The sequence below is a fragment of the Dermacentor variabilis genome, chromosome 11 (assembly GCF_050947875.1).
Source record: "Dermacentor variabilis isolate Ectoservices chromosome 11, ASM5094787v1, whole genome shotgun sequence".
In the NCBI taxonomy this organism is placed as follows: domain Eukaryota; kingdom Metazoa; phylum Arthropoda; class Arachnida; order Ixodida; family Ixodidae; genus Dermacentor; species Dermacentor variabilis.
Window position 1 is genome coordinate 22352662 of NC_134578.1, and position 15549 is coordinate 22368210.

General features: G+C 46.1%; 1 protein-coding gene across 1 annotated transcript in view; it reads left to right on the forward strand.

The window, feature by feature from the left end:
• Setd3 (SET domain containing 3) overlaps positions 1 to 9651 on the forward strand; it is a 102531-nt gene extending 92880 nt beyond the window's left edge. Inside the window, exons 12-15 of the mRNA XM_075675646.1 lie at positions 783 to 849; positions 1797 to 1882; positions 3810 to 3937; positions 8713 to 9651. Of these exons, the coding sequence (XP_075531761.1) occupies positions 783 to 849; positions 1797 to 1882; positions 3810 to 3937; positions 8713 to 8853 (422 nt within the window). The 3' untranslated portion in view covers positions 8854 to 9651. The remainder of the gene's footprint in view (positions 1 to 782; positions 850 to 1796; positions 1883 to 3809; positions 3938 to 8712) is intronic.
• The last annotated feature ends 5898 nt before the right edge of the window (positions 9652 to 15549 follow it).

The window sequence follows — 15549 nt, forward strand, 5'->3', positions numbered from 1 at the left end:
GTAATATTAACACCGGGTTTCGTCCCTTTGTCCGAGTTTACTACGACGTGGCCCGTGTTTTGAGATGGTATTTGACGCAAAGTGCCAACGTCGTCGACATGGTTTGTGGCACTTTTTAATGACTTTCTGTAGTTTTCCCCTCTTTCCGATGTAGGCAGATTCGCAGTCTGCATACTAGAGCTTACAAGCCGGCTCCCGAATATTTCCCTTCACCCTGCGGCGAGGTAGATAACGCCTTGCCCACCGTGCAGTTCCCATTGGGATTCGAATTCTTGTTCCTGCGGTAATGTGCAAATTTGTAATTGGGCGTGCTGGCCACTGCATTATCGCACACGTTTGGCGCTGAACGATTTGCACTGACGCATGCGCTCCGTGAAATCGAAAGTATATTGGCGCCTGTGAGGTGTTTCCGGTGTCACAACAGGCGATACCGTACCAGGCTATTCCTGGTAGATGTTGGGTGCGTCGAAAAGAAGCAATTTCCTTTGATGCTACAGCAGCAACAACAACGACAACAGTAGCAAAATATGTTGCTGTGTGCGGTGAAATTCTACTGCTGTCGCAGTTATTGATCAAAGGGGGAGAAATAGCTGAAATTACCTTTTTCCTCTTCTATTTTTCTTCATTTCTCCCAGGTTGTAATAATTACCGCGTCCATTATTCTTGTCATGCTTTCGGGGAGCATGTTCGAGTCGGAAAGCTGTTCATCACCGTTCTATGCTAGCAGTCTTTAATCGTTCAAGACAACTGTCTCCTTGTTCTTTTTTCTCTGCTTGTTCTAGGTGTGAGCAAGCAGGACCCGTTATATGCCGTGAAGGCGAAGCTTTGCGAAGATCATGACCTCACTCCGTACGTATATACTCACAAAATGTCGACGTCTGTGTTTCGTCGCCGTATTTCAAATCGCAAAGTGGGCTTACAACATCGCTAGATGATCGTCATGAGCCGCGTCATTCACCGCGTAGAGACTCTGGTAAAGCGAGCAGTTCTGGTTTTCGAATTATGGAAGCGGGCTAAGCTCCAGTTGCACAGCATTGATTTGCGAAAAGCCAGCTGCTTCTTTCCGCTGAAATACGTAAGAAACAGCGACATCGCAAAGTACGGGATATGCAGCGTGTTTAAGGGCCACTACTGAGAGACCACACAGGGCAGAAGCTAAAAGCTTAGTATGTATGTGGTATGTAGCTTGAGAGGAAGTTAAGGGCCACGAAATGAGCGTATAAATGAAAGATACTGGGCGTAACATTAAGAGACCGGAAGACGGCAATGTGGATTAGAGTTAGCACCATAGCAGCCGATGATTTCATTGACATTAAGGTAAAGATACGCAGTCCGAGTAGGTACGTAATGCATAGGGCTGATAAGCCGTGGTTTGTTAGGGTTACAAAATGTCTACCAAGGAAAGGAAAGCGGAGATGGACGGCCGAGAAGTAGGTGACTGCACTGTGTTCTAAACTAGCCCTAGGCTGAAGTTTCAGAGTTTCGAGAACATTTACTGCACCGCACCGGCATAAGTACGACAAAATAATTTGAAATATATGACGTCACACTGACGTGCCGTCGCTGTTCGGGCGCGAAATTTAAGGGATTGAAGTTCGGCGTTGATTTTCTTATCTGATAATCGATCTGTTACAACTAAATTAGATAAAGCGGAGTTTCTAAAAGAATGCTTTATCATACTAATGTGAGAATGTTCTTTGTTCTTAGTATTTTTATTTCGCGACAATAGTGCGTGCGCCTACTTTCTTTTCGATATTAGAAATACGTGTTCGTTATTATTTATGTTACAATAACAGAAGCGGAACCTTCGCACTCGTCGCCCGAGAGCGCCCGGTGTGTGAAGACCTCTCGACGTTCCTCAGAATCCTCGTGCTGAAGGACGGTAAGCGCTTTGCTCCGCGTTGCCCAATGCACTGTAGCTACGACAGTGCCGTGCGCGCTAGAGCGGTTCGAAAGCTTTTGGCCTGTGCTTAAGCGTAATAGCTTTCACAAAATACTAAGTTACTGGATATTTCAACTGCAGCAACAAAGCTGGTAGCTGCATCTTTATCTCTTCTCTCGAGAGAGTGCTTTGGCCGTGTTATCAGGTTACATTGGTGTCGTAGAGAAAAAGAAAAAGAAAGGCTGAGTTAAATGAATATGCTGGATACGGCAAATCAGTTCTGCCGAATCCCGAAAGATGGAGGAAGGTTCATGAAACGGAAAAAATAGGGATCTTTCCGAACGTCGCACGAAGCTGCAAAGGAAACCGGTAACCGGAGGACTGATTTGCCATATTCAGTGTCCCTGTACTTCGAGAGTGTAATTTGGTTTGCCCCTCGAGCCGTGGTCTGCTAGCCTCCTGGTTAGCTCAGATGGTGGAGCGACCGCCTCGAAAAGGCGTTAGTCCAGGGGTGGACTTCCGGACTAGGACAAATTTTGCCTAAACTGCGAAGCTTTGTTTCTCAGAAACCCGCATACGATTGCTTTGTACCTTCGTGATTCATTCGGGTGGATAAAACTTTCCGTTTTTCGAGTGAATGCATCGCTGCCAAAAATTTATGCCCGCAGCTGAGCAGATATACGTGGTAATTGCAACAATAGCTATTTCGCGTCTGTGATTTCCGCTCCGCGCCTAGAGATTGTGTCACCATCCACGCCGCTCACGCTTACGTAACCGCTAACGCGGTATCCTGAAAAGGGCAATAATTTTGCTCACAGACTGAAACTCTCTAGATAGTTTTAGCCTCTCCATGAACTATTAACATTTCCGTAATGCCGGAGGTGATGATGATGTTTTATGATCGCTCATATCGTCTCCTTTGAATCAGGGTGGCGACATATAGTCAGCGATCCTGTGTGAGCTAACTATATGTTAATATGTCGCTTCTAAACTATCAATCAGGCTATCTGAACTTCACCTCGTGAATTCTGTCAGGATTTCGTTCTGATCTTTTCCCTGCTGTTTTCACGAAGGGACCCAGATCTCCATCAGCCAATAGAGATGTACTATGCTTCTGAAACGTTATTGCATTGTCTGCGCATCGTCGTCACACTTTCGCCAATGACGATATACTTCGTTCGTGCAAGCAGTGCGAAGAAATTCTCTGTTATGTGCTCAGGTACCTAAATCATCTGTAAGTGATCGCTGCTCTCAATGCAGATTTCATTGTAAGTGTTCTCGATAAATATGCATTGAAGCAACTAAATATGTGCATGATGTTCTAGTTGCTTGACTGCCTCCGCTAATGACTTTGTAAGTTTTGTGAACAAATATGCGAATTAATACGATGTAGCTTTAGCCTGTCGGTGTGCATATTGCGCTTCACTGAATGCTGCCATTCTGATGACGTAGATGCAAGGAGCGGCACTGGTGGCGCCATCTCATGATTTTAAGTACAAGGAAAACGCATGAAAACTGTTATGACAACGACCTACAATTTGCTGCCAAACTTGTTGCGTAAATGTGAGGGAAGCAACGTAATCAACATTTTGTCCCGTTTCTGTTTTTTTGCATCTGCGGGAGAACGTCATCTAACGCATGGCTTTTTTTGTATGTGTTTGGTTGAACAAATGACCATGAGATGTCGCTAGCAGCGCTGCTGGTGTCTGCCACGTCTCAAGTGATGCTGTATTTCGCAAAATCCTGTGCGGGTTCTCCGCCTTACTAAATCAAGGAGTTTACCTGTTTGTGAGTACCAGTGCAGCTGCATCTGCAGGTTTGTATAGTTTCGCTGTCTTAAGTAATCTGAACAAATAGTAAAAGAATATTACTGAATTGATTGAGTCATAGACAGTCACTTCTGCTTCACTGGCTCCTTCGAACGCAGCCTCTCAAGTGGCGACGTTCAGTGACGAACACATTATGAGAGCAACCGACGACAACGCTCAGCAAGCGCTCAACTTCCTGATTGTCCGCATCCAGCTCCTGCTCAGGGCGTTCCCAAAGAGCGACCAGGTGAGTTGAATGCTGAAGGGTGCCCAAGGGGAGGCAAGTACTTAGGTTACTTAAGGTTACGTAAAGGAACAGGAAAGAGAAACACTTAGAGTAATAAAATATCGTTTAAGAACTCCATTTTCGTTAATTTCGTGGTGATAGGTTGATTAATAGAAGAAAAAACGTGGGGGCAAACTTCGATTCTCTTTATTTTTGTTTGTTTTAATTTCGCGCCGAAACCCCATCGCTGGTGTGTCAGTGTGACCTCGCGGATTTCAAAACATCTCCTCGTGTATGGGCCGTTGTGTCTCAGTAGAAGTTCTGGAAACTAGCTGCAGCTCATTCTTTGGCTCTTATAGAACGCCACTTTCGTTCATATTTACCGATGAGGAATTAGGCTTGAGCAGACGCTGTGAAAATGTGTGATATCACGAGGAGCTGGGGCGGGTCCTTCAACGCACCGCTCTTTTCATGGTAAGCCTCCCGTCACGCTAAGAGGGCGTTTTTTCTTCTTCCTTCTTTTTTGGTATTGCAGAAGCATAATCTCATACTGCTGCAAAGTATTTAAAATATGTTATGCCCCTTGAAAGATGCTCTTCCTTAGAGGCTTCTGTTTAAGCACATGAGAAAGAAATCGCTTTCTGCTAATTCGGTGAAGGGAATTTGATTAGGATTGTTGCATTCGACAGAATAACCTGAGATGTGCCCACCGTTGCGAGCGGATTCTGTTTCTGTAGGCCAGCATAGGTTGTTTTTATTAACGTTGTTGAAAATTCCAAATTAAAGAAAATGCAGAACTCTGAAGCTTGCCACTTTGTAGCTTAGTAATGAAAAAAAAAGCTTTATCACAGTTCTCTAAAACTGCACCAAATGTTATATACAAAGCGGACGAAAATTGATATATTAGACACTGGTGGGTAATATATGCCACAGAAATTATGTTTTCGCGCTTTTGCAGAATACCGCCGTAAGCATTGCAACAATTTTACGCAATCTGCAAACTCACATTTCACATTTATAGCGATCGGATATTCTAACAGAAGCAGTTTCCAATATGGTGATGTTACTTCTTACTGTTGATGCTAAACCATGTTACTTCGATCAGAATTATGCATTTGTAAACATCGCGCTTATATATTCTTAACGCACCAATTTTTGAAAACCTGTCTTCAACCTCCAAAATGTCTAAATCAATACTCCGTTTTCAGCAGTCGGTAAAATAACCTTTTATTTGTTAAATATAACAAATTTTCTTTAAACCCGTTCGGCGATTGTCTAATGACAGCATTTCTGCGTTTTGTGAGTAGTTGAACAGAGAAATCTGAGTTAACAGGAGTAAACGTTCCTTGGAATTTCGCCCAAGTTAATCAAGTTTTAACGTTTGTTCGCCTAAGTGGAAATGCCGTCGCCGTTTTGACGTACTCTACGTAAAGTAGCGATATGTACGTATTTGATTGTGTAACACGTAGTTGCTAATGACGTACGTCACAATCCGCGTGTGTCTCGCTTATGCTTATCCATCGTGTAGAACTTCATAATTACCGCGTCGTAGGCTGGACTAGAACAGCCAGCGTAGAAATCATGCTGTTGCCGTTGCACGATTTTCTACAGCGTGGTGGTCGTCGGGCCACACACACATGCAGAACTACTCAGTTAACAAAAACACGTTGGTCCACCTGGTATCTTTTTCAGAAATCCCAAACAATAATGGACAGCGATTCTGGTAACAGATTCCCGCAGTGCCGGGATTCTGTACATTGTTCGTTTTTTTTACGACGCATACAGCAAGCACTTATGACAAATTATGTAGTTATCTCTCTGAGGTGTTTTTTAACGCTGTTCAGAGGGATTCTGCCTGGAGGGGGCGGGCATATATAAAGTTAGCAACGTTCGTAAGCTTGTTGAGACCACTACACAATACGTTACGCTAAGGTTCAAGGAGTTCGAACTTCGAACGGACGAGGAATATCCCACGAGCTAAGAAATGGATCGAAGAGCATCGATATGCGGTCGGCTCGGGTGCTGCTTTACTGCATCGCGTTGAAAAGTAGAAGAAAAAAACAAGAACGAAAGCTGCTTCCTTCCCATGCGCCATAAACTACTCGGTGTAGGCTCTTCTCATTGGAACTCTGGCAACGCCTCCTAGATAACACAAGGCATGTGCACTCCGATCCATGACGTCTTGCTAACTGGCCCGACTGCCCTAGAATCTAATGGGAGCGGTCCTAGGTAAGCCACGGTGATTTCGACGCCACTGCTTTCGTCATGCTGGGTTTGGCAATGGAAATTTCGGTTTAGTAGCATGTCATGGTAAATCAGAGGGTACATGCCTTATGCTAGTTACGAGGCGTCGACTGAGGCGGACAATAAAGAACACGTGGGCTGAGCATTATAGATGATGGGGGTTTTGTGTTTTGGGTACAAGGTTAGAGGAGAAACAAACAAAAAGAAAATCGTGTTGCTCCCTCGAGAGGCCCACACTCGCTGACTCGGCTCTCTAGAATTGGGAATAAGCAATCAGAATGCAATCAGACATGGCCGCATACAGCATAGCTTTGTTGGCTTTACAAAACCCATCACTTTGGCCAACTGGTTGCGAGATTTAAGGATTCCTTCGAAGTTGTTCCCAAGCAGCTTCCTATTTACATTCATGCGGCAGCGCGCCCATAGGGATTCCAGAAAACTTTATTCACAATGCGGTGGTTGGGAGCGCCCTGTTTTGGCGTGCTTTATTATTCATATTATTTCTTTATTTAAACTGTAGAAAAGAAGTGCCTAGGTTTGGCAGCGTGGACGTGTTTCGTGTCGCTTCCGTGTCAGGGCACTGGTGTTTCTAACTGGCAGAATCGATGTTTTCCTGTCACGTAGCTTCAACTAACGAGCCGGCGAGTGCGACGTCAGCAGTTGTCCGCGAATGCTTGGAATGCCTCAACTAGCCAGAATTTGCGAGATCCTCTCCCACAGTGAACATTAACGGTTGGTTTGCTAGGAAACCTGAGCCTTCCAAGTCAGGGCACACGTCGCGTACTTCTTCTTCTCTTTCTTAAATGATAAGCTGTAAAACAAAATGGGCAAGAATTATTTTGCGGCATGAACGTCATTGAACAGCGAGTTGCTGTCGTCGAATCGCAAAGAAAAGAACAGCAATGTTGTTTCCAAAATTGAAGAAGGTAAATGCATGCTGCTAACAGAAGTTATCAATGTAACCATTGTTGTCTATATTTCTGTTCCATAAATACATTCTACGATCGGCCACCGCCGTGGGGACGTCCCATCACCGCTGTGAGTTTCGGGAGATCAATCTCCGTGGTTTTTCAGCATATCTTTCTGACACTGAGATGGCGCTCTCACCTCGGCCAGTTTACCACGTTCTGTACATTTCAGGGGCCACACCGTGCGCTTCCGCCCTGGCATCTTCACAATCACCTTTAACTGCATATATGCATTATGTGGACCCAACATCACAAGGAATAAATATTTTTATTTCTCTTGTTATCTCTCTATCACGGCGATCGACTATCACGGGCCGCTGGTACCACCTTACGCTGCCCTGTATTAAGCGTAGCATGCATTAAGAATAGCCCACCGTACTCTACGTATGTCAGAAATCACGATATACCTGGACTTATCAGTGGATTCGAATACTCACTATGAAAAAAGCGCAACGAAAACACTTGTGCAGATCCTACGCACTGTAGGAATCGATTTTATACGAAACATTTTGGAGGTACCCGGCTATCTAGCATTGTTTGGAGTTGCGCAGTGACATGGGCCAGTTGGGCCGTCGTGTTTTTTTTTTTGTTTGTTTGAAAATTCTGTAGTTGTGTGTGTGGGTGGCGAGCGTAGATATCTTTGACGACAGCGAGGTGACGATGACGACGTTGAAGACGATCGCGTTGCGACAACGGCATGATTTCCGCGCCGACCGTTAGCGCGAGCTTACGACGTGGAAATTGTTGGCTTCTAGATTGATAGCGTGCGAGCGCAAACCAGAGAAACAGGAATTGCGATGTCGTTTCAGCGATTATGCGTTGTACAGTCGTGCGTACCTGTGCCTGTGTCACGTGCCTGTGCGTACATTTGCTGTGCGTACCTGTGCCTGTGGCAGAACGATGATGACATTTGTACGCCAGCGAAGAAATGTTAAAGCGTGATTAACCTGGGCAATCATGAAGTCGGCACAACGTAGCACAATTTCTGCACGGCGTGCTACGCGGAAAGTAGCGAGGAAAGTGGACCGGTCGCGGAGATTGTGCAGGTAACGGCTCCTCGGAGCGCGACCTATCACAACGACAGAAGACGAAAAAGTTGCAATGCAGCGCACGTGCCAAGCGTTTCAAGATCTGGTTGGCGGGCTTTGGAACCAATGAATTACGTATGCGGCTATGACTGTTTTGACCGTGATATAGATAGCTTACGCATGTATGTTTTATATTCGTTATAAATACCCTGAAAAAAAGCCATCGTTGCCTTATAGGTAGAGCACAGGGCTGCTGTGGTCGACGGCATAGGTTCGAGTCTACTGTCGCTCACACATTATTTCATCTTTTTATTAAATCGACGCGAGACAGGAACATTCCTATCTAGCTACCTTCCGCAAAGTGACGAATGCGAATAAAAGAATGCTTCGCCTAAAAGAACCTCGCTCACAGGGAAGAATGAAGCACACGTAGAAATGCTATACCTAAGTCAGTGATTGAGCATTCGATAATAAAACAAATGATTGGCAAATTTCACACGAGTGCATACAGTGACTTTCTGGACGCGCCATTTAAATATCCCTTCTATGCTTGCAGGAGTACGAAAGCATCGTCAATGACAAAGGATCTAATGCCCGGCTCAAGATGGCGTCGCAGCTGAGATTGCTGGAGCGCAAGATCTTGACCGCCGTGCTCGAGACCCTTAACGACTGCGCAAAACAGCGCACCCAATCTTAAATTCTGATCTGCTTCTTCACTGAGCCTGCTGTGTAAACAACGCAACCGCGTCACATCGCATCAACAGAGTTCGTTTTTTATCGCTGCCATTCTGCCGTTACCACAATACCATGTTCGCCACCTGTCAGTTTTACTGCGTGAACAATGGCTAAGCCACAGCAGGTGCATGAGCATCGCGGATTACGTGCAGATTTATAAGCTTTTTTTTCCGAGATGCTAGGGCTAACGGTAGGGTGGCATTTCGCTCCACGGTTATCTGATACTTCCATGGTAAAGCGGCAGAGCTTGCATGCTTATTAACTAAGCCGCCATAGCTGCATGCGCAGCGCGTATTAGCCGCCGCCTGCACACTTGCGCGATACATTGCCGAGGTATATCGCTCTAAATGTAGAGCGGTATACCGCCCAAAGATTAACGGTAGAGCGTTTTATAGCACAACGGTGTACCTTACGTCTCGGAAACTTAGCAAATAATTTTGTAAGTGCTTAAGCCGTACTGCGAAAGCACATCCGTTGTGAGTTGGCTATTTTCGCACGTGCTCACAGGTGACGGAGATGGTGTAGCAGTAAGGATAGAGCAGTAGCAGTACGCTTGAACTCTCAGACATGAGCGCAGATTCAGCGTCAGATTCTGCAGCCTTTCAGCGTGGCGCTCTGAGCTTTTACCAAGGGCGTGTCGAAGTGCACATTGCAGCCCACCCGAGGTGTCTCCCTGCTGTGCCTAAAACAAGGAAAGAAAACTTCGTTTGGAAATGTCAGAACTCTTATTTATTTACTGAATAAAAGAGGTCAGAATGCAGTGTTGGCGGTGCGATGTGTCTTGTAAGGAGGCTCATCACTGTTGGCAATGGCGTTCTTACGCCCAGTGCAGGGCTGCTGGGGAAGCTTGGGAAGGGGGAGGAGGGGGTGTCGTAGGAGTGAGACAGTTCCGAGAGGGGTGTAACGAAAGAGTGGACGTATTGTAGGGGTGAATTTCTAGAAAGGCTGCCAACTGGTCAAAACCAATCATTTTCACTTCGACATCTCTCGTAGGCTCCGTATCGTTTGGAGACGTTAAATTTCATCATTGACTTTTAGAAAATGTATCGTAGTTACTTTAAGATATTAATTGTTTGTCAAAACATTGACTATACATAGGTAGTAAATGCAAGTAGGAACGGTAGCGGCAGTAACTTTACTATACAGAGTAGTAACCTTCACTAATGAGACTCACGTAAAAGGTAACGACCCGCTTTGGTGGTCTAGTGGCTTCGGCGTTGGCGCTGCTTGGCTCTCCGTTACCGCGGAGGCCGCATTTCGATGGGCACGAAATGCAAAAGCGGCAAGTACCGTACATTTGGTGCACGTTGAAGAACTCCAGGTGGTCAAAATTAATGCAGATTTCCCCACTATGGCATGCCTCATAATCACATCTTGTTTTCAGCACGTAAAACTCTAGAGTTTAGAGCAACTTGCAACAAAACGGTTAACAGCGGCAGCAAACTTGCGGAACAGCAGCGAAGTTACAAGTGTTTTTTTGCCCGTATCTTGAGGAAAGGCGGCTAGTACTGGTGGGCACCTGTGCGTTGAGATAAGTAATCAATCTACTGACATATCTCTATACCATTCTGTCTGCACGTACGTGCACGGCCACGTAGCGCATAACTGTTAATCTGGTGTAATAAATGAACTATAGCTTATCTATATGTTACATGAAATTGTCACATAAGGCAGAATAGGCAGCGACCAAGACGACATAATAGAATTACTAAAACTCCAGTCACTTGCACGGATCACGTATCTTGCTAAATAAGTAGTTCGGCGCTCTTTGGCACAGAACAGGCCCTCGCGCCATGAAAACCCATTAATCATCAACTAGTAAAAAGTTTGTAAACGTGCGTTGGAGGTACAGTAAATGCCGTGGTTTTGAACGTTTAACTATATTTTTTATTGTTCCAACGCTTAAATGTTAAGTGCTATGTCTCATGATAAACTTGTGCGATGAAATCGGCGCTATTGAACGGCACAAGATAAGACTACAGGCAGGAGCGCTGTTTCCATTGTTTTGTCTCCTGTTCAATAGCACTGTTTCTTCACCCAAGTGTCTACCAACCGGCCCAAGCCAGCCCACACTCTATACACACGGCTTGTCGAGCACGTGTGCTTCATATGATAGCTTCACACTAATGGCAGATGGGTCATAAGTGCACACGGCATTATATTTTCTCGCAGTCTGCTACATCGGCAATATTTAGGAGTGCGGGGCTGTTCTGTATTTTGAATATATTTCTTCGATAGTGTTTATAATCTTTCTTTAGGCGTCCTCTGAGATGGAGAATACAGATGAGAAATCAGATCACGCAGCATTTTCGATATTGTATAGAAATCTGAATGTGGTATGCATGAGAGGCGTTAGGTTTTTCTCAAGCGGTAATTATTCGCATGTCGTGTCCAGGATTTTTTTTTTGCCCGGTGTAGTCACAGCTGGTAGCAAGAAAAAGTAAAAAGAGAATGCCGACCAACGTAGTGTGGTCAAAGGGGTAAGTCGTTCCAGCTTCCTCACAGAAGCCTTGTTCACTAATTTAAGAGGCTCGAAACGCACTGAAAGTTGGTTGCAATGATCTGTTCAAACATCTTGCTTAGGCAGGAAGGGGAGTACGCCGTCGCTCCGATTCAGCCTGTTTTCTGCTGTATGAACAATCAAGTATTCCAGGCAGTGCCTTTGTTTCAGTTCTTTTCATTCGCAATAACCGATGGGGCGTGGATTCGATGAAGTCCGAAACGTCGAAACCCGTTGAGCACATAACTTTGGTCCGTGGTGGTTTTTCTCGTTGCTTTCATGGGCGCGGCCATATTGCGTGTGCATTGGCGCCATCTGTGGGCAGTGGGGATGCTGGCTTGCACGAGCACTCCGTGTTGTATGTCAGGTATAGGCTCAGTGGCTGTTTCTGGGGGTTGTCATCGCGCATGCGTAGTCTGGGGGCGGCAGAAAATTAGGTGGGCGGATGAGATTAAGAAGTTTGCAGGGACGGCCTGGCCACAATTAGTACATGACCGGGGCTGTTGGAGAAGTATGGGAGAGGCCTTTGCCCTGCAGTGGGCGTAACCAGGCTGATGATAATGATGATGCGTAGTCTAGTTAGTATGACATGGACGTCTTCTACGTGGGACTGTCCCGTGAGACGGACTGAAATGAGTTACGCCAGCATGGGCGCAATTTCTACGGCGTTGAGCCTGACCGAGCACCCAGTAGCGATGTGTGCGCGCGTGCTCGAGCCTACTGTCAGCCTCGGAGGTTTGTTTTGTATTTCTGAAAATTAGCTTTACTATAATGTTACGTTACTGCAACATCCTCACTGTAGTTCTTCGCTGTGGTTTAGGAGCAATGAATAGTTCCGGAACATATGACGGCCCCAACAGCGTGGGTACTGCTCTGCTACGGAATCAACATTGTTATCTGTAGATACGTTTCGCGACTACCTTGTTTGTTGTACAAGATTTACGCCCGCATATAATATTGCTTTAGTTAGTAATGACAGCGTACAGTACAGTGTGAATTACACTTGTCCAGTGGTCGAGTGACCGTCTGCAGACTGCGCGAGCGTCCGAGGCACTGGCAGGTGCTTGGTTATAGATCTGTTTATTCTGCATAGTGCATTTTCCAAACATGTGGTATTAGCATGCGAGATCTGATTGTGGCGTTAGCACGTTTTCTTTTTTTATTTTTCCATCTCGCCAAAGGAAAGGACGAGAACCCGTTTTTTTTACGACGCACTCAACCGCCTTACGGAAATTGTGTCCTCACACATAGCTGATGGATTCTTTTTATTTGATCCCCTTCGGATTTTACTGCTTCGCAGTGCAAGCAGGCAAAGCCGAAACAGAAAGCTTATATGTATCTTGCCGGTTTACCAACCACAGTGATGGCAGTGTTGAGTAACGCCACCGTCCTGACAGGAGACTAGCGTAGAGAGCGCATAATTATGTCCCGCGTACTAGGCTTGAAATGCGTGATAACGATTCCGGTGGCTTACTCAAATATGTTGCAACGATTGGCGCTTTAAGGTTTCGGGGTTGAATTGGGTTGGACGTGCACGAGCTTGCACGTTTATGTTTGAGTTCCCACGCCAAGTGAGCAGGTAGTGCGAAGATTTGCCAATTCATTCACATTGGCGATTCACAGACCCCGCTCCTCTTCGTCGAGCGAAAAACCGATACAGCCAGAATAGTTCACAACACGTATGCACACACACCGCGATTGTAATGCACGTCGCTTGTTTGCGCACCCAAGAGAAACTTTCTCATGCTGTAGTTACCGCTGCGTCGAAAGGCTACACGGTGGTTCCCCGACGCCCTTGTATGAACTGACGTCACGTAAATTTCACGGAGAACGAGCTAAAACACCAGCAAATTGTTCTGTGCCACGCGACTGCAAACCCGCCGTGGTTGCTTAGTGGCTATGGTGTTGAGCTGCTGAGCACGAGGTCGCGGGATCGAATCCCGGCCACGGCGGCCGCATTTCGATGGCGGCGAAATGCGAAAACACCCGTGTACTTCGATTTAGGTGCACGTTAAAGAACCCCAGGTGGTCTGAATTTCCGGAGTCCTCCACTACGGCGTGCCTCGTAATGAGAAAGTGGTTTTGGCACGTAAAACCCGATAATTTATTTTTTTACGCGACTGCAAACACATTCAAGCAGCGCGGCCCCGGCTCGCACAAGCCAGAAATGATGAGAGGCTCGACGTGCCCTTTCCTCCTCGCCCGATGAAAACGTCTAGACGACTTTAGTGGCGCACTGTGGGTGATGTACTTCAATTACCGATTTCACAGTCACAAAGTCTAATAAACAGACAACTTTTAGTGAGAATGGCCGTGTACTACAGAGATGTTATATTTACCTTGGGCCCTGTATCTTTACATTTTAACTTGTCAAGCAGAGATCAAGCAAGGAAAGTTCAGTGGTATTTTGCTGGACATGCCTGAAAAATGCGTAAGCAATACGTTGCACCTCATTGCGGTTCCCTATTCGTGATTTAAACCGCCTTCGCCACTTTTTAAAATATTTGTTCAGGAGCTGTCTCTTGCACTTGCAGTCCTGCCTCTTCGCGGAGCGAACTGTAACGGTGGTCTTAACAGACCACTATATATATATATATATATATATGGAGAGAGAGAGAGGACGGGAACCACGTGACCTCGCAGTCCACGCCAGCAGGCCCCATTTCTTGCCAGCCTCGCCTCGCACCACTGCTCACTGCTCGTGCGACCGTCGTCGTCTTCCACAGCTGGCTCCGATGTCGCTCATCATGCCATCACTTCACAATAATAATTTTACACACACACACACACACACACACACATATATATATATATATATATATATATATATATATATTACATACACCTCTGTCACGTGTCCGGCTTCCCGCATTTCACACACACCTTTAAAGGGAAGCTTTCTTAGCCTCTTCTCCCGACTTTCGGTATGCTGCTGCTGTGGTCTGGCTCGCGCACGCCGTTGGGTTTCTTGCAACACCACCAGATGGCGCTCGCCTCCGCGCATCCCGAAGAGCCTGCTTTCGGAAATGCGGTTGTTTCTTTTAAATCAGGGGTACAATCAGGACTCGACGGGAACCAAAGTTCTGTGAGTCGCCTGGCATTGGGCGCTCACGGGAACACTACAAATGAAGCTGTGCAGGGTGATATGGGCGGACTAGTTTTGAAGTGGGGGAAACTCGCAGTAAAATTCAGTATGAAGAACGGCTGAGGAATATGGAAGAAATTAAATGGGCCGGGAGAGTGTTCAGGTATCTGTACAGGAAAAACATTGATTCACAGTGGAGGAAAAGAACTAGGAAGCTTACCAGCATGTACGTGGCCTGTAGGGTGGGCAACACAGCAACAAAGAAGGTCAAGCGGAAAGTCAGAGAGGCCGAAATAATCTCATGGGTGGCGGCACTGAAAAAAAAAAGGCTACCATGAGTAACTACTTAGGAGAAAAACCGAAATCAGGAAAGAAACAATTTATGATAACTCAAAAGGAAGCTCATTACTTTTTGAAGCGAGATGAGGATGCCTTAGAACACGCACCTATAAAGCGAGATATAAGACGGAAGAAGAAGCATGTGCTTGCTGCGGTATAGCTAGGGAGACTATGGAGCTTGTTTAATTAGAATGTGAAGACGTCTACCCAGCGGTCGATTTAGGCGCCACTGGTCTCCTTGAAGCACTTGGGTTCAGCGAGAGCAGTGGGAAAGTAAACATGTCCGCAATAGGCATTAGTAAGAGGCGATTAGAGGATTGGTGGAAGAAAAGTAGGGAAACGACAAAAAACGGAGACGTACCAAAGCACAGTTCGAAATAGGGGATCAGAAAATTTCGGTGGTGTAGCTTTTTTTTCTCTTTTTTATTGTTTAACCTAGGCAGGGCATAAGGCAGTATAATAGCAAGAGCTTGGTGGCGCAACCCACCGCCCCGTTCCAAAGGGGACGCTCCTAACATCCATCCATCCCAGCAGGTGCCGCAGTAGCAGCGTTTCACAATATGTGCGCATGGCACATGCTGTGCTTGCTTTCCTATGGGACAAAAATGCAGGTGCTGGGCTGTGATAGTGTAAACATTGCCATCGTCCATAGCCTGAAGAGGGCGCTTGGAGCTGGGCTCTCAACAGCGTCAACGCATGCGGAAGGAACACGTAAGCACGGGCCAGCAATATGG